Here is a 17,413-nt window from a genome sequence, read left to right as displayed (position 1 = left end):
CCGCCACGCCGCCTGGGGGCGCCAGAGGGCAGCCCTGGCGCCGTCTCCCCGTGCGCATGCGCCCCCCTCAGGCCGCCTCGCCGACCGCGTTCTCGCGAGATCGTCTGAGCGTCGCGTGGCTGCGGGGGTAACATGGCGGCCGCCGTCGGTGGGGGGAGCGGCAGCGCGGCGGCGGAGAGCCCCGCGGGGCAGGAGGGGGGCCGCGGAGCGGCGGGGCGACCCGCGGAGGCGGAGAGGAGCAGCCCGGCCGCGGCGGTGCTGCCTGGCTTCGACGACGCCGACGCCTTCGTCAAGGTGCGCGGCGGCGGTGCCCGGGAGGGGGGAGCGGGGCGGGCGCCGTGCACTACCGCTCCCGGCGTGCCGTGCGCGGCTCGGGGCATGCCGGGAGCTGTAGTTCTGTCCTGTGGGGGCCGCTGAGGACCCCCACTTAAGTAGGTGCCACCCGTGAGGAGCCCCCCGTGGGCGCTCCCCGCCCTGCGCGGCAGGGAGGGTGCGGGCCGCTCCCACGGGGGCCGGAGCGGGGCGTTGGGGCCTTGTTACCGCCCTGGGCTCGGGCCTCTTGTCCTGAGCAGAGTGCGGTACGCGCGCCGTCCCGGGGTGGGGGTTTGCCGCCTCCCTGACGCGAGTCCGTGAAATGCAGAGGAACGGGGACCCCCCTGGGGCCGTTGCTGGGCGTGTGGCGATGGGCGTTGCCCCTTGGGTTGCCGATCTCGGCATCAGCCACGTTGTGTTTCACCCCTGCATGTTGCTGCTTCCAAGAGAGGGAACGCCTGCGGTGCTCAAGCAGGAAGCATTGCAGGGTTGGGGTTTTTTTTGTTAAAATAATAAAGCAGTTATGTGTATTTTTGCTGATGTAACAAGCTTTCTTTCAGACCTTAAATACTAGACTGAATTTTAAGTCTTGTTCTTGTTACTAGACTTTCATTATTTTAAAGGTCTCCGAATAGACAACATGAACTAAATGACTGTAAACTTACTCGTGTTAGAAAGTCCCATAGTATTGCATATTAGAACCACGCAGTTCAAACAGGCTAGGCGAAATGCATTTCTGTCACATAGTATCCTGGGTAAATGGAGGAACAAAATGCTGAAAAAATGCTCATAACGTGACGTTCTTGCACAGTATGCTCTTGGCACAGTGGTGGCTGCCACAAAGGCATCTAATGGGCTTCCTCAGCCTGGCGATGAGTATGACTTCTACCGAAGCTTCCCTGGCTTCCGGGCGTACTGTGAAACACAGGGTGACCGTCTCCTTCACTGGTAAGGATGCATTTGCGTCTCTGGGCCGTTGCTAATAGCTTCCAATCCAAAACAGAAGGTAGCACCTTTCTTTGGAGACTCCAAACTTGCTGTAGCTAAAAAGATGGTTTATTTCACATACCTGATTTTAGCTAGTTTTTCTAGCACTTGACAGTTTAAGTAACAAGTTGAAAGAGGGCCTTTGTAATGATTTGAATAAAGAGCTGTGCAGGGAGCAGAGGCTGATATAAAACGCTTTAGGCATTATCTATTTAAAAAGTCACATGGTCTGTAAGAAATTAATTCTAACACTTAAACTGTATAGATATTCCTTCTAGTCACTGCTCATATAATGTTATCTATAGGTACTGCATATATTTATTTTCAAACTTGGAAGATGTAGAAAGCCGAGCAGAATTGGACGGTTTAGTGTTCAGCATGCCTGCTTTCAAATTGCTAATAGCTGTACTGTTCTTTTGAAAGCATGAGCAAGGTGATGCAATACCATGGCTGCCGTAGCCACATGAAAGATCGCAGCAAAGTGACAGAGCTGGAAGATAAATTTGATATGCTGGTTGACTCCAATGACATCATTCTTGAAAGAGTGGTAAGTAAATTATTTCTGGATGTTGTTCTTATAAACTGTTCAGTTGCTGCAAGGTGTTTTTCTTTTTTTAGTGCAAGAATTTCAGTGTAGTGCTTTTGCAGTTACGTTTAGTGTTTCCTCAATCTGCTAGTTTTCCTTTTTATTTTAAAAACATTTCCATGTGCTAGGCCAGTGGTCACAGCAGCTAAGGTAGATGGGTTATGGCCCAAAGGGAAGGAAGGTAATACGTGACTTGTGAGGAGAATGAATACAACTGGGAACAGGTCTGTAAATTCATAGAGCTGCTTTGCTGAGGAAACTTTTCCTACCCCTGACGTTCAACATAATCCTCCCGCATTAGTCTGTCTCATGTTGCACAGAATTTGGGGGAAATGGCTGTGGAGGTATCTACCTGTGTGACTTTCTTTATTCAGTCTGAATAGAGTGGCTGAGCATGGTAATTTAACAGGTGTTTGGTTTTCACCTTGCTTTTCTCGAATTTAGGGTATTTTATTGGATGAAGCAGCAGGAGTGAACAAAAACCAGCAACCAGTTCTTCCTGCTGGGTTACAGCCCCCACAGATGATCATTTCCAGCTGGAACCGCAAGGTGAGGCCTCTGCGCTCAGTTTGCTGAGTTATCTTAGCTTTTTTCCCCAGCATTGGCACTACTGATTTTCTAGTGGAGTTGAGTAATTAAACGTTCCATCGCTTTTTTTACATGTCCTAACTTCCTCCCTCTTTTTTTCCTTTTCCTATTTATTCAAACTTGATTCTGAATTCTGTGTGCTTTCTATTGCTGTTTCAGTTTCATGTACACAATAGCCTTTCTTTTGCTTATGCATATGAATTCAGGATCCTGATTTAAAGAATGTTCATTATTAGGTGCTGAACTCACTGCAAAAGAGTGACTCGCTTTAGAGTTTGGGGTATAACTTTATTCCTCTGAGTATGGGGTCAGGCTGAGTAAAAGAAACTAAACATCTGTTAAGTCATGTGAGTTTTACCTGTGGTTTACCTTTTTCTAAATAGGCAGGAGAGTCCCACAAAAGAACTCAATCTGAAACCTTCCGACTGCTTCATGCCAAGAATATCTCTCGACCACAGCTAAAGTTTCGGGAAAAGATTGACAATTCCAACACTCCCTTTGTACCTAAACTTTTTATCAAGCCAAATGCTTTGAAACCTTTGCCTGAAGGTAAGGGGGTTATTTTTTGTTGGGTATTGCGAGTATTTGACAGAAATCTGCCCTCACAGACAAGTCTAGAGGAGAAATCATTGACTGTAAAAACAAGTAACAGCGAGAGATGTTGACCATTTAGATGCAGTAAGCTCTGTGACGCTGTTGTTTACATATGGGCAATGTAAGGGTAGGTCAGCATACAGTATCTTCATGTTGGTATACAGTAAATAATTTGTTCCAAACAGATATTCTGCTGCTTCTCTTTACCACCATTGAATGTGCGTGATGAGAGTCACTCTGGCACCAGAAGTGGTCTTGACTAGTCTAGTTGGCTTTACAGATATACTTCTTTCTAATTAGGAGCACTAGGTGTTTGGTTAGACCTACCTTTGCTTTGGGTGCTTTATCAAAGCCACCAGTGTAACATCCTGTCTCGGCAACGTGTCATTCTGCTGATGATGATTCATCCGTAGTCTGCACTGATGCGGTTGTACTTTTAGTAACTGGGAATGATTGAAAGGTTTTTCTGAAGATTTTTCAATCTCCTTCCAAGCTCTTGAGCAGAACCACCTTGCATCTTGCTTAACAACAGCCTGGTTAAACCTAGTAACTGAGTTGTCATTAGAGGTGCAGACAGAAATCTTGCTGATGGCAAAAGCTGCAGGTCTAAATTGTTAAGATTTTTGATACTTTATGATTTTAATAGGATCTTGTGGTGGGTGGAGGGGAGAGAGTAGTAGGCTGAGAACATGTTATGTGTGGGACCCGGTCCAGTTGTTCCATATTGGTTGTTCAGCCCTCACAAAAAGTGGACGGGAACGAAAGGAGCGCCCTGAAGACTTGGATGTACCAGCTGCTTTGGCAGACTTCATACACCAGCAGAGGACGCAGCAAACTGAGCAAGACATGTAAGAAATTAAACTGACAGCCAGGTGCTTGGAGTACCATTGGTGAACATGCACTTGTATGGTCCCGTCGTGCTGATGCTATTCATGTGTGACAGCTCTGCATGTGTTTGCGTCTGCACACTACGTTGCGTGTGATTTGCTTTAGACATCTGCAGTTATTTTAAACCTATGCTTAATAAGAGACAAAATTTCTACTCAATAGGGAAACTGCCATAGCTCTCAAAGTCTCTTGTACTCTGGCTTTATAAAGATGACTGAAATTTAGTCTGTGCCTGTCTTCCTAATTTCCACAGGTTTGCTCACCCTTACCAGTATGAACTGGAGCATTTTTCTCCACCAGATGGAGTTCTCAAGAAACCAGAACCCCAGGTTGGTGCCCACATTAAATTAAACTTACTGCAGATGCGGTAAGTTTACAGCCAGCCGTACCTGACGAATATCAGGATTGAGGGTGGAGGTCAGGGGCGGGAATTGACAGAGAACATACCATGCCTAATAATTTGCTCTGCCAGATGTACAGGCCCATCAAGGAAACACCCTGTCATTTTATCACCACACTGGATGAGCTCGTAGAACTAAATGAAAAGCTTATGAACTGTAAAGAATTTGCCCTGGACTTAGAGGTAATCAGATTGCCTTTTCTGTTTAAAAGTTCCGTGTGTACTGTTAGTACCTAGGAGACCATTATATTCTTCTAGTCTGTTTTGTAGTCTTCTTTCTCCTGCTTTTTGTACTTTCTGACGTGAAAAGACAGACCATGACCCCAACCTGTCAGCTATTATCTAGAAGGTTGAATTAATCTGTGTCAATACTGTAAGTTTTCCAATGGTGGTACTGGCTGCACACTCGATACTGAATTTGGTCTTTCAATTCATCCCATGTTTCTTTATGTCACGTTAGTGACTGCAAAGAGAAAGCTTGCTCATCCAATTGTTTTTTTCTTTAAGAAGTCCTCTGTTACTTTTTATTCCTTCACTTGGGGTGCTCTTTGTTTTATAGTATTACTTCTGTAACGGATCCTAGCTTACATCTCTCTTCCATGTTTTTCAGCACCATTCCTACAGGAGCTTCCTGGGCTTGACATGCCTGATGCAGATTTCCACCCGAACAGAAGACTTCATTATTGATACACTGGAATTGCGCAGCGACATGAACATTCTCAACGAGACCTTCACAGACCCTGCAATTGTGAAGGTCAGCTGCCAAATTCACCAATTTACCACCAGAATTCCTTTTTTTTGTTGGGTTCCCTCCCTCCCCTTAGTTTAAGCTTTATTATAGTTAAAAGCACACTGTGTGCTCTGTCTTGGTCACTTGGCTCTGTTTCCATTGTAATTTGTTCACGTGCCTGTTTCCTTGATGTAAGTGGGGAGTTACTTGCCAAGTGCACTTATTTAGTAGTTCTGCACTTCACAGCGAAGGACAGAGAGAAAAGAAATCTGGTCCTAGACACATGAATGTGAAACCACAGCACTGCCAGCCTGGAGTAGAAATGTTCTTCATATCATTCTCAATTTGTTTTGCTTTTCAAGGTCCTTCATGGTGCTGATTCAGATGTGGAATGGCTGCAAAAAGACTTTGGTCTGTACTTGGTGAACATGTTTGATACTCACCAAGCTGCTCGTCTCCTCAATCTTGGCAGGCATTCTTTGGACCACTTGCTAAAGCTGTATTGCAATGTAGATGCTGACAAGCAGTACCAGCTGGCTGACTGGAGGATACGGTAAAAACTGACCCCTTAAATGGGCTGGAGCTGCAAGGTAGCACTTATCCTTGTTTGTATTATTAGAGCAGGAGCATGTTTCTAGTTGCAAGCCCCACAGTTGTAGGTTAGTCTCAAAGTGAACGAGCACAGTGTTTACCTGGCTGTGCTTTAAGTTCTTTTATGAGTGTTATATTTTCCCGTGTTTCTTTAGAAAATGTGTTCTTTTGGGAAGATCAGGAAAGATTAAGTAATGAAAAGCTCCTGGAAGCTTGCTTCTTAGGAACAGTGCTTAACCACTGCAGTATTATGGAGAAAGTCAGTATTTGCTCCTCTAGAGCCCCCACAAAAACATTCAGTCACCTGCACTAGGTTGGAGCAATGAGCTTGGCTATGCAGATGGACCCTGCACACCACAGAGGTCCCAGGTCTACTTAATGTAGGCTCTGCAGAGAGAGAATAGTTACGACAAATACCATAGCAAGCAGTTCTGCCATCTGACTTAGCTACATGGCAGTCCTGCTCTCCAGCATGTGAACAAGATGCCATCTGAATTGGACAGTGCACAGCATGTTACTGCTGTTGCCCAACAACTCCTTCAGTAAGGAAACAGAAGAATTTCCGTATTAGTTTTTGGCATGTTTTAAGTGCAGTTTGCCCTAATATGCCTTGCAAGAGGAAAGTGAGGGTTTGGCAGGGCAACTGAAATGTATTAGTATAATTTTGGCTCTTTTTCTAGCCCTTTGCCAGAAGAAATGATTCAGTATGCCCGTGATGACACTCATTACTTGCTCTACATCTATGATAAAGTAAGGGAGGCGCTGTGGGAGAGAGGGAACGAGCAGCCCACTCAGCTGCAGGTTGTGTGGCAACGCAGCAAGGACATCTGCCTGAAGGTAAAGCTTCACCTGGTTGGATTACCCGGATCAGAGTATGGGCTGAGTAGGACAGAAAGTCCTTTACCTGTCCTACGTCTGTTGCATAGATGCAGGTTTTTTTCCTCTTTGTGTGTCTGAAAACAGCTGTGTAAACTCTGACTCAGTTGTGTGCAGTCACTTGTTTCACTATCTAAAATCTTTAGATTCAGATGCCCTATTCCTGTTTTTTGAATGCTGGCACTCCTTGGCCTCCTGATGCTTTCAGGTGTGTCTTTCCCAAGAGAGAGGTTACATTTCCAGTTCTGCCAGACGTTCCTAGAAGTTCAAAGTCTAGCTGGAGTTGCATTATGAGATAATTATATTGTGCCTGTGGAAGACACTGTGAAAGTAGACCTTGTTTAATGTAGTAAAGCGTGAAGACAGTATATGTTTAAAGCTGCTCCTGGAGTTGGCAAGGATGGTTTTCCCCTAAAAATGGATGAGATGTATGTTTTTCAGGGATAGGCTCCTACCGATAGTTTAGGGCAAAAGCTCCAAGACACATTGTACCTGAGTTTATTCAGTCCCCTTATGTCTGTGTGAGATTCTGTCTGTCTCAGTGAAGCAAGGCAAACTAGAAAGCACAAATCTGATACTGATCATGAGTGTTTCTTTTTTTCCTGTCCAGAAATACATCAAGCCCCTCTTTTCAGATGAATCCTACCTTGAGCTCTACAGGAGGCAGAAAAAACATCTCAACACACAGCAGCTAGCAGCATTTAGGTTGCTGTTTGCATGGAGAGACAAGATGGCACGTCAAGAGGATGAAAGTACAGGGTAGGAAGTCTTTTGTTACGGACACTGGCTTAATACTTCAGTGAGTCTCTTGGATTGTGCCCCTCTCCTCCCCCCTGAGGTGGAACCACTTTGTTACCTGTAGAAATTAGTGTACTACCTCAGGCTGCTTTTTACACAGAAGTCCTGTTATGTTAGCAGTAAATTCTTACAGGTATCTAGATCAGCCCTACTTAATTTCTTTTTAACTGATTTCATCTTTTCAGACCTTAATTGGGGAAGACTTGTGCACTTTGAAGGTATTTTTAAGAATTTTTAGTATTCTGTTACATTCACACCACCTCTTTGTGTTGTAGATATGTGCTACCAAATCATATGCTATTGAAGATAGCAGAGGAGCTGCCCAAGTAAGTTTTGTTCACCCTTGAGGAGTCTCATTTCATTTTAATAACCAGCAAGTCGTTTCCTAGTGTGTAACTGCTTCTGCAGTTGGTCCCTTCCTTCCAGCTGTCAATACTGCTTTTCTCTATAGTTCTTCAGTTTGGAAGAGAAATAAATAGCAATACTCCTTCAGAAGTCTCCCAAGATTCTTCTGGGATATATCTCTCTGATTTTATTCCACTAATAAAACACATTCCTTTGCATTGCTATATGTCACACATCTCCCCTGAGATTCCTGCAGTGTTACAGAGCAAGAGAGGGATGAGTTCCTCCATAACATTTATTTGGGTTTTTTTTCCGTTTCTAAAGGGATTGGGGGCGGAAGGGGGAGCTAAGGGGCAGATTCCTTAAAACACGCAATTAATACAACATTTTCCTCAAACACTTGGCACTCATCATCTAACATCCATACTTGAGAATAAAAAAAATGCATCTTTAAATGCAAGTCCACTGCTGGGCTCAACTTCCATAGATGAATGCTGAAGAAGGAACAAAATGAAGATGGGGACAGAGAGACAGACAACAGAAAAGATAAGTGGGAGGAGAGCTGAGTTAATGGTTTCTCCTTATCTGCACAAACCTGCTATGGAAGAATTTTTCATCACAGAGAATAAACTCTGACAGATTAATCTGACTTGTCTTTTTCTGTCACAGTCAGGACCGTGGTTATGTCTGGTTGTACATCCTTTGAATGCAAATGGCTAACATATCAGCCATAAATACAGCACACTGAATTTTTCTCATCTCTCTTTAGAGAACCCCAGGGCATCATTGCTTGCTGTAATCCAGTCCCACCACTAGTTCGCCAGCAGATTAATGAATTGCATCTTCTCATTCAGCAGGCCCGGGAGATGCCTCTTGTCAAGGTAGGAGTAGTTCGTACCACGCAAGAGACTCATCACTTGCTTTCCATAAGTCAGGGACTGAAGCTAAACGGTGACCTATGATGATGTGTATGTGCTGAAGTTTGCTTTTTGAACACTGTGAATATAGTGTTCTGTAGTAGAGCTGAAAGATATATTGCAACTTCTTCTTGCCTGTCTATTGTCTGCTGTGTACCAGCTTGCACACAGCGTAGTTTCCTGGAGAACTAGAGCAGTAAAAGAACAGACACTACCTGAACAGGGTGCAGTTGTCTGTCTTACATTGCACATCATGTTTGCCTGTGTGAGGAAGAACTGGACCTTGTGGAATTTGTTGGCCATGTAAATGGATTCATAAATCTTTTACAACTATGGTGAAGCGAAAAAAAAAGCCTAGGTGTAAGAGGTTCATTAGTTAAAATATGTTATCAGAATGTTAATATTAATACAGGCCTCTTCTAGTGAAACAAAACCATTTGTGAGCATGACCCTGTCCTTTCTGTGTGGGGTGTTTAAATGTAGTCAGCAGGAGAAGAGGAAAGAATGTAATTTTATTAACCTGCTAGCTTGTAATAAATGTGTTGAAAATATTGATAAGGAGGCCAACCTAGAAGAAATAGGGCAGGTGCATTTAGGTGACTTATCTTTCTCTCCCACTCTAGTCAGAGATCGCTTTGGCAGTCAAGAAGAGAGCACCTCTGTCCAGCCCTGAGGTACTGTTTGCATAATACTTGTTACCTAATGTCTTAAGCCTTAAACTCGGAAACAAATGTAGCAAAATTCTAGCTTCTAATAAATTGTTCTCATCCATTTTACAGGTCACTCCACTTTAGCTTAATGTAACTTTTCTGTGCTAGACTCATCACATTACCAGCTGTAAATTGGTATTTTACAAACCACCATAATAGCAGCACTTAAGGCTTCATCAGCAAACGCTCTAGTTGCTGGACAGTTTCATGTGCGTTAGTCTATATTGACTGATCTGTAAGAAGAGAAGTTTCAGATGAGTTTCTAAGGCTGACTCGTTTTCTCTCCTCGTGTGTATGAATTAGCCAGTGGGTGTTTGCACAGATCTCCTTTTGATGCCAGATGCAATGTGCTCTGGCAGGTGAGCTATATGAAGAATATTTAGTGTCTGAATTTCACCCTTTTATTTGAATTTTCATTGATGTGTCTCTGCAATGCGTGAAAACATCTATAGATTCATAGAGTAGTGTATTAATGGTGTTTGTAATTTGAATCTCTGCAGAGGCTGGAGAATACCTTCTTTGGACCACATGACAGTTCCCGGATTCCTATGGATGATTTTCAGAACAACCCTGCCTTGGGTAATTTGCACTTAACCTAAAAACTGTGCTAATAATGACATGATGTGGCTTTGACATGGGGAAATAAGCAGCCCTGAAGACACTTTCACTGAAACCTCATTACACAAAAGAGCGGTAAAATATACAAGTATCTAATCAAAATTTTGTCTCCTTTTCACGTAGAGCCTGCACCTATTTTGGAACGCGGTTGTCTCTTTTCAGACAGTGAGAGGACAATGAATATTCAGGATGTTCAGCCAGAGTCAACATGTCTTGTTGCTACTGCCACTGTCAGCATATTCAGCGTAAGCAACGTGTTTGTGATAGTGTCAGTATTTAAGTATTAGAAAACGTACTTAATAATCTGATAAATCTGTGTGAAAGTGTTGCAAGAAAGAGTAAGGTGGGACATGCATGGAAATGATACTGGCTTGCTGTCAAGCATATGGCATAACCAAGACAAGGTTAGGAGGCCAGCGAGTTAATGACATCTCTTTGGAGGGCTGCTGCCATCAGCGGAGTTTCAGATAGAGTGAGAAATAATATGCATGAAACAGCAGTAGCCAAAACCAAAGAGTATTAATGTTAATATTTCTTCCTTTTTTTTTTTTTTTTTTTTTAGGAATGTGATGAAGATGAAGGAAATGAGAAGGCTTTGACCACTGCACAGCAGAAAGCTCAGCGTATAATGGAGTCCTTTGAAAATCCATTTAGAATGGTAAAAGCTCCAATACATATTTGTAGTGGGACTCATAAACTACCTAGTGCAGAGGATGCTCTGAGCTGTTTTTCCAGGCATATCTGAAAGAGCTTGATGCAGCATCAGCTGCTGCTCTCGTACTGAAATCGAGAGATTGTCCTTCTTGCAAAGCACACACGTGTGGACTTGTTTTCAAAACACATTGAAATGCCTCTTAGATATACGTCTTTCTACATAGTAAACAGATCACTCGCTGGTTTTTTTAAAGCAAGTTTGAGGTTTTTTTAATTTGCATCACATTTTCATGTCTATGGCTAGAGTTAGTGAGCTGATTTTACTCTTCTAATAAATCAGAAGAACAATAGAATACTTTGTTATAGATTTGGAGCGGCAAATTACTAGGAAATAATATGAAAATAACTTTCTGGTGTGTGGTTGGGGGTTGATTTTTGGGGGTTTTTTTGTTTGGTTTTTCTTTAACATTTCTCTTGGCCATAGCTGTGGTAACTTTTCTTTTTCCAAAAGGTGATCTATCTGTAGAATGTTTCTTAAATATGAACTTTTGATTTGGAACATTTTAAGTAGCATTTTAGCAATGAGCTAAATGTCATGTGCTGTGTTTAAAGCAAAATGGTTTTTTCCTCTCTACAGTACCTACCTTCAGAACAGAATCCTGCCTATGTCTCACAATCGGCAAAGTTTGACCCGTCGTCAAAAATTTATGAAGTAAGACTCGTGCTGAAATTTCCTGCCAAGTAGTACTAAAGAAACGAATAAGTAGATTATTTTCCTTTGGGAACCTCAGCAATATAGGATTTTTTTTTTTTCTCCTTAGAAAAAGAATCTAAGTTTTGAGAGACTTGACACGTTTCTGAATCTGTAGTTCATTGTTTCTGTAGCATTCGTATCCTTCGAAGAACCAGGGATTGGAGACATTCCACTGTATATTCCCTGTCTGTCAAAGCTACAAACTATTACTGAAGTCTGTATCTGCCTTTGTTCTCATGGCTTGTTTGTAGCTCAGAACTTTTAAAGCACATGGTTTTACTTTACCTGCTGCAGCAGATCTTAATCTCTTTTACAATCCAATTTGATCTTTTGTACTCTTAATGAAGACCAGCATGTAGTAGCAAGTTTATAAACTCCCTTTTAAAGCCATAAAACTTCAAAGAAGGTGATCCCAGGTAATTTTTTTCATTGCAGATCAGCAATCGATGGAAGTTGATGAGTCAGACACAAGTACAGAAGGAGTCCAAAGATGAAACCAAAAAGAAGGCAGCCCAGCAGTCAGGTACAGCCATTCTTACCTTCCTCAATGCATCGGCTAGCGTGCTTTTCCCAATACACATGGGTTGTTTCCCAGTTACAAGAAAACCTTACATGATGGATTTCCTGATGGATGAGATTGTTTGACAGAGATTGTACTGTTTAGTTTGAGACTTGCTACAACCTGGTTTGCTTGCTTTTTCTAAGCTCCTGAGTAACTTACTCCTGCTTTTTACAGTAATGCTCGTTTGTTTCCATAGCTGCCCGTGACCAGGCACAGAAGGTGTATAAAGAGGCAACAGAAAATATTGTGTCTGTTCGTCAGCAAGCTATGGTATGTCATTGAATTCCCTACTTCCAGCCTTTGCCCCTTTTGACCTTTATGACATAGTTCAGAATGAAACCCTGAGCCCTATAACTCCGAAATACCTGAATGACAGTCTTTTGATACATCTTTCTGTGGTTCTGCCCTGTGTGTAGCATTAGGCCCCTAGCAACTGTGCTGTGCAAATCCTCGCATCCCTCCGTTATCTTGAGTAGGGAATGTTTTCCACAGCTGCACCTCTCTGCTCCTCGCTTGCCTGGGTTTCCTCAAATCTGCCTGTGGAGCCACAGCAGATCTCAGCCTCTAGTGTCCTGTGGAATGACAACTTGGCTTTTCATCTGAAAAGTCCCTGCTGTAAGGGGAAAAATAAAAGCAGTTTAGGCCCAAAGAAGAGCACAGGGCGTTCTCCCCACACTATTATTGCCAAAGGCAATAGCTGTCACTGGGGCCTAGGTCCATTGGGCAGTTCATCTGCATGCTGGCGTTCATGCCTACACAGAGATGTTTCATTCTCCTCTCCTGAACTTGTCCTTGTTTCTGTTCTGTGGGTTGCTTCCACAGCAGGAGCAAGCTAATAAGAAGAGGGAGAGAGTCATGAGTGAAACGGGAACAGAGTTGCCAAAACAAGAGAAAAAACGGCCAAAAGCCTCCCAGCAACCAGAGGAGCTGGAAGCACCGAAGCAGTTTACTCCCTTTGATTACAGCAAGTCCAACTTCAAAGTGTTTGCGGGTAAGATCTGGATCTCTTGCTAGAGTGCTGCAGGCTGTGGAAAATGTTGCCAGCTGAGCCCTGAGAAGGCTGTGTGTGAATGTAGGTGCCAAGGCAGTACAAACTGTTACAATGCACTTACCTTACAGTGGGGACATACTAAAAGAAATTAACATGGGGAATGTACAGTTTAGCATCCCTTTTCTGATTTGGAAACAAAATCCTGAAGCCGTCAGCCACGGGGATTGTGGATTCATATTTTGCTGCTTTTCTCTGTAGTTCAGAGTCATCTGTTTAATTGGACCCCAGGAACTAGGAGGCAAAGGAGATTTGACTCCTTTGTAACAAGTATCTATTGAAAAGCATCTCCTACTCTTAAAGAGACTGTTGTGGGTTTTAGCATGTGGGAGACTGCAGTGAAACCTCCTTATCGTCAGAGGAACACCGTGGAATGAGTGTTCTTTCATTCAACAGCAAATTTTAGTGACAGCTTCTCTCCTGTCTCCTTTAGGAAGCAGCAAATCGAAGCAGTCGCCACAATTTGATCCTGCCAAGCAAGCTTACGCAGGCAAGGTACGGGCACGTCATGAAAGAAGGAGCAGAAATGTTGATGATGGCATGTACCCAGCTGGGGACTCGCTGGGGAAGGCAGATGACTTTTTCTGGATCTGCAGAATGTTCCCTAACAGCACTTGGTACCGAGGTGCAGCTTCCAATCACAAGCTCATACTTTGTTTTATAGCCTCTTCCCATTCAGGAAGAGCTTTTTTGGGGCTCCTCCAACTCTCTTGTTTTTTCCCACCTCTTCATACATTGTTCACACCTACACCCCCATACACTTAGATCACAGCACAACACCACAAATTCCCGATACCAAATTCAAGGCACTCTCAAAAATCTCAAAGTCAGTCCAGTTATTCCAGGCCATGGCAGGTTTGCGTGTTGCCCGCAGTCTCCACTAGGTACTGTCATTAGGAAAATTGTCTCAGCTCAGAGAATTTTTACTTAATTTATTGCTAATTGAGATACTGAAGAGAAGAAAGAAGACATAAACAAACACATACTTAGGGAAACCTGTGACCAGCACAGGGCAGTTCCTGTGTCCTCATTGTGCCTCAGCCCAGGTCTCCCCTGCAGACCTGGGTTACCTAAAACCCTGCATAGTGCTTACGCGGGGAGGGTTTGGGTGCTGATGTGTGATGTCAGTGGGCATTCAGGCATGAAGTAATAGGGTGCCCATGCGTGAACTCATTGGGTGCCTGAGCATTAATTTTAAGTTCTGAAGCTCATTTCTTGCATTTCAGCCTCTTTCCTGGGCATGTTCCCTTCCTGCATATTTAACTGGAGGGCAAATGGTACCAGGGAGCATCTTACAGATTCATTAAAAATTGTATTTTAGAAGCTGAACAAGTTTATGCCTGATGGCGTAGGAAACGCTTTCCTGTGCAATCCCTTTTCTGTGTCAGTTGAAACTTGTTTCAGGAGAAAAAAAGAAACCGATTTGTGAATTTAAGACAACCTGTGCAGATCTTTCTGTCTAGATGGGTAAGATTTGTTGTTAGTGGGGTGCTGTGCCTCACGTGTCAAGGTTAGACCAGTAGCACAGCACCTACTCGGTTGCATTCAGCACATATGCATGTAAAGAAGTCCTAAACCATAAAGCTCACAGTGTAAATGAGCAGTGTTTCTTGAAGTTGGAGGGACCTGACAGCACATGAATCTCATGGAATATACTGTATTTGGCAGATATCTCACTGTGGTGGTGGTGTTTTCTTTTTTTTTTTTTTTGTGCAGAAATTTGCTGGAGCTAACAAACTTCAACAATCTGGAAACCGAAGCATGTCCTACCTGGCGGGGAAAGCCGATAGGTGCGTTGTCAGCCTGCTCTCATCGCAGCGGTGGAGTGTTTTCATGCCTGTGCCCTGGAGCTATGGGCAAAGCATAGCTATTGTCCTCTGTTGAATGTGAGAGCTTAAGCACAAGTTTAATGAGAAGAGGTTGCGTAACACCTACTCAGCTTGACGTCAGTTTATAAGGAAAAAAAAAAAGAAAAAAAGAGAAAGCTTAGTCAGGATTAATGCAATCAAAGACAATTCTGGGTGGAAGGTTTGAAATGCTGAGGTAAAAGTTTGTGTTAATAGATGTGGGAGTCGCTTTCTTTGGCCACAAAGATAGGTAGAGGTGGGGAGAACATTTGCCTAGCTTGGGAGGAAGATGAAGAACAGTCCTGCCAAATATGAACATTCTTGTTCTGAATAGATACTTGTGGCTTACAAGACTTGATCCTTCTGTATTATTTAGTCATAAAAGAGCAACACTAGGTAAGAGCAGCATTGGAGGGAGGAAGGTTCTGTCTGCATCATGACCCTTTCTCAATAGTATCATTGTAACCTATCATAGGTTTTCAACCTAGAATGGATTTAGAGCAAGAGCTGAAGTGTTCCTGTAACTGTCTTTTGCAGGGGTTCCAGGCACCAGTGGCCAAAGAGATAGTCCTTGTTACAGGACCTGTGGGAGTTGCTGCTGAACAGAATAATCGTCAGAAGTATTGTCACCATGGGAAGGCAAATACCGGTCATTGAGCAGTTTTTGTACATAAATGTTTTTAAACCCATTAAAATTTTTTTTTTTTTCCAAAGGGAAAAACATCTTAATTGATTTCACTTTTATTATATTCACATTGGTTCTTTTTCTAATTATACTCACCATGTTGCTTTGTTTCTAATTTTGAAAGTTTATCCTGTGTCCTCAAACTATAGTTAGGCTAAACTGGTCACCTCTTGGAGTTGCTTGAAGTCCAGAACCAGCATGTCAGTGGAATATGAGAGGAACCTCTTGGTATCTCTAAAGCCAGCACAAAAATAATAGAGAGATTCAGTAGATGTGACTCAAACCCCAGCAGTCCAGAGGAGGAAATAAGGCCAGACTGTCTTTTATGTTAGACCTTGCTTACAAATTGAACTGCACAGCGCATCTCTTACAAGACAAGGTAATATGAAAAATGAGTGTGTTTACCTGGCAGTGTTTGTGTATTTTTAAGCAAAGATTTTAAGGGGAAGAAAGGGTTAGGGTACTTTTTGGATCAGAGACCAGTGGTTTCACCACGAAGTTAGAGAGTGAAAGTTTTTCACCATAAAGTTAGAGAGTGAAAGGAACAGCATTAGGTGGAAGGTAAAAACAGAGAGTGCAATATTGGGTTGGGGAAAGCCAGTGAGGTTCTGTGCTGCAACTGAATCTCGGTACAGCTATACTAACATTTCATAGTTTTAAATACCCACAGTGAGTTATCCTGAAGTCTTTGTAGACAGAGTATCAGCCCATAATTTGCTGGATGGATAGCAGAGCTTACTCTAAATACTGACAACTGAAGGCTGGTAACGGTGCTGTGAAAGAGGTAAGCAACATTACAGTTCAACAGTCGGGAGTGCCGAAGGGTAGGGCTGATGGGACCTTGCTTGAAGCCACATTAAATCGGTGGCAGAGCTGGTTCCGGGATTACTGGGTCTTGCTCCATTTCCCAAAGGCCTTGTCTTTACTCTGTGATTTCCTTTTCTGACTAAGGATTTTCCATTTCGTGCTCACCTGTTTTGGCAACAAGAGAATTTATTTCTCTGACTGTTGGGCTCGGTGCAAGGACTGAGCGCGTAGTGGTAAAAACTTCCCTCTCCGTTCCTAACCCGAGGGCTTTATTTTACAAAGACTGTGAGGAGGTTTGGGATTTTGTTTGTTTGTTTTCAGTCTTTTCACGCATTTTGGTGGAGTGGGGAGTGGAAGGAACAGAGGAGGGTTTTTCCTCCTTGGGTATCTTAGTATGAACAGTGCCAACCGAGCAGCATTGTAATGGTAGAACAGAGTCCCTTTCTGCTCATAAAATCTGCTTGCATGGCTGAATGTTGGAGAATGTTTTTGAAAAGAGGCAGTTAAATAGCAATTGTCTCTCAGTGCATTTGCAGGGGCTGCCAATTGCCCTTCTTGTCAGCTTTACCACTTCTGATATTTCTGTAACTTGAAGAACGACTAACTCTTGCCAAAAGCCCCATTGGCTGCAGAGATTATTGGAGTTTCTGTAGTTTCTTTAAGTCCGCTACTTAAAATTCCATGCAAGGTGACATTTCAAGGATGATCTTAATTTTAGCCTTTTTCCGTTTTCCCTTTGAGAGTTGCGGCTTACTGCCACAGGTTTTAGAAATGTCTTTAGTGGAAGTGACTGGCTTTATTCACCTGGTTACGCCTATGAATCGTATGAAGTTGCAGCGCTGGAATCCCGTAATCCAAGGCTGTTTTCCTGTCATGCAGCAGTTGTTCAGGATCTTTGCACAACCTGGTGGTAGAACCGCTCTTGGTGTGACCGTGGTGAATTTCTCCCAAAGTCTGCTCTCCGCAGCACGTGCCGTAACGCTTGCGAACGTCTGCTTTCATAACATCCAGCCCTTAAAACGTCCAAATTGAGACTTTTTTCCCCCGAAAACGGTTGGTCGCCCGCCTCTCCGCAGGCGGCGGAGCTCTGCCGAGCGCTCGGGCTGCCGCGCCTGC

The 17,413-nt window shown here is 43.4% G+C and overlaps 1 protein-coding gene across 2 annotated transcripts; it reads left to right on the top strand.

The window, feature by feature from the left end:
- Positions 1-132: 132 nt before the first annotated feature.
- On the top strand, positions 133-17,347 carry EXOSC10 (exosome component 10; the record flags this gene model as incomplete). Of its 2 annotated transcripts, XM_082329294.1 has the most annotated exons (28): positions 133-294; positions 1,124-1,260; positions 1,723-1,846; positions 2,330-2,434; positions 2,857-3,022; positions 3,804-3,915; positions 4,209-4,284; positions 4,428-4,538; positions 4,966-5,109; positions 5,448-5,638; positions 6,357-6,513; positions 7,163-7,311; positions 7,626-7,676; positions 8,465-8,576; positions 9,236-9,286; positions 9,823-9,901; positions 10,064-10,185; positions 10,503-10,598; positions 11,232-11,306; positions 11,784-11,871; positions 12,107-12,180; positions 12,733-12,901; positions 13,392-13,453; positions 14,675-14,748; positions 15,343-15,454; positions 15,640-15,869; positions 16,145-16,274; positions 17,060-17,347. In XM_082329294.1, 25 exons carry the CDS (start codon positions 133-135, stop codon positions 15,371-15,373), a joined length of 2,718 nt encoding a protein of 905 aa, XP_082185420.1. In that variant the 3' UTR covers positions 15,374-15,454; positions 15,640-15,869; positions 16,145-16,274; positions 17,060-17,347. The 2 variants fall into 2 exon arrangements, with proteins under 2 accessions (XP_082185420.1, XP_082185419.1); XM_082329293.1 differs by having other exon boundaries at positions 15,343-15,869.
- Positions 17,348-17,413: the final 66 nt, after the last annotated feature.

Source organism: Platalea leucorodia (genome assembly GCF_965183815.1).
Source record: "Platalea leucorodia genome assembly, chromosome: 17".
Lineage (NCBI taxonomy): Eukaryota > Metazoa > Chordata > Aves > Pelecaniformes > Threskiornithidae > Platalea > Platalea leucorodia.
Note: the sequence above shows the minus strand (reverse complement) of the source record. Positions and strands in the feature narration are given on the sequence as shown.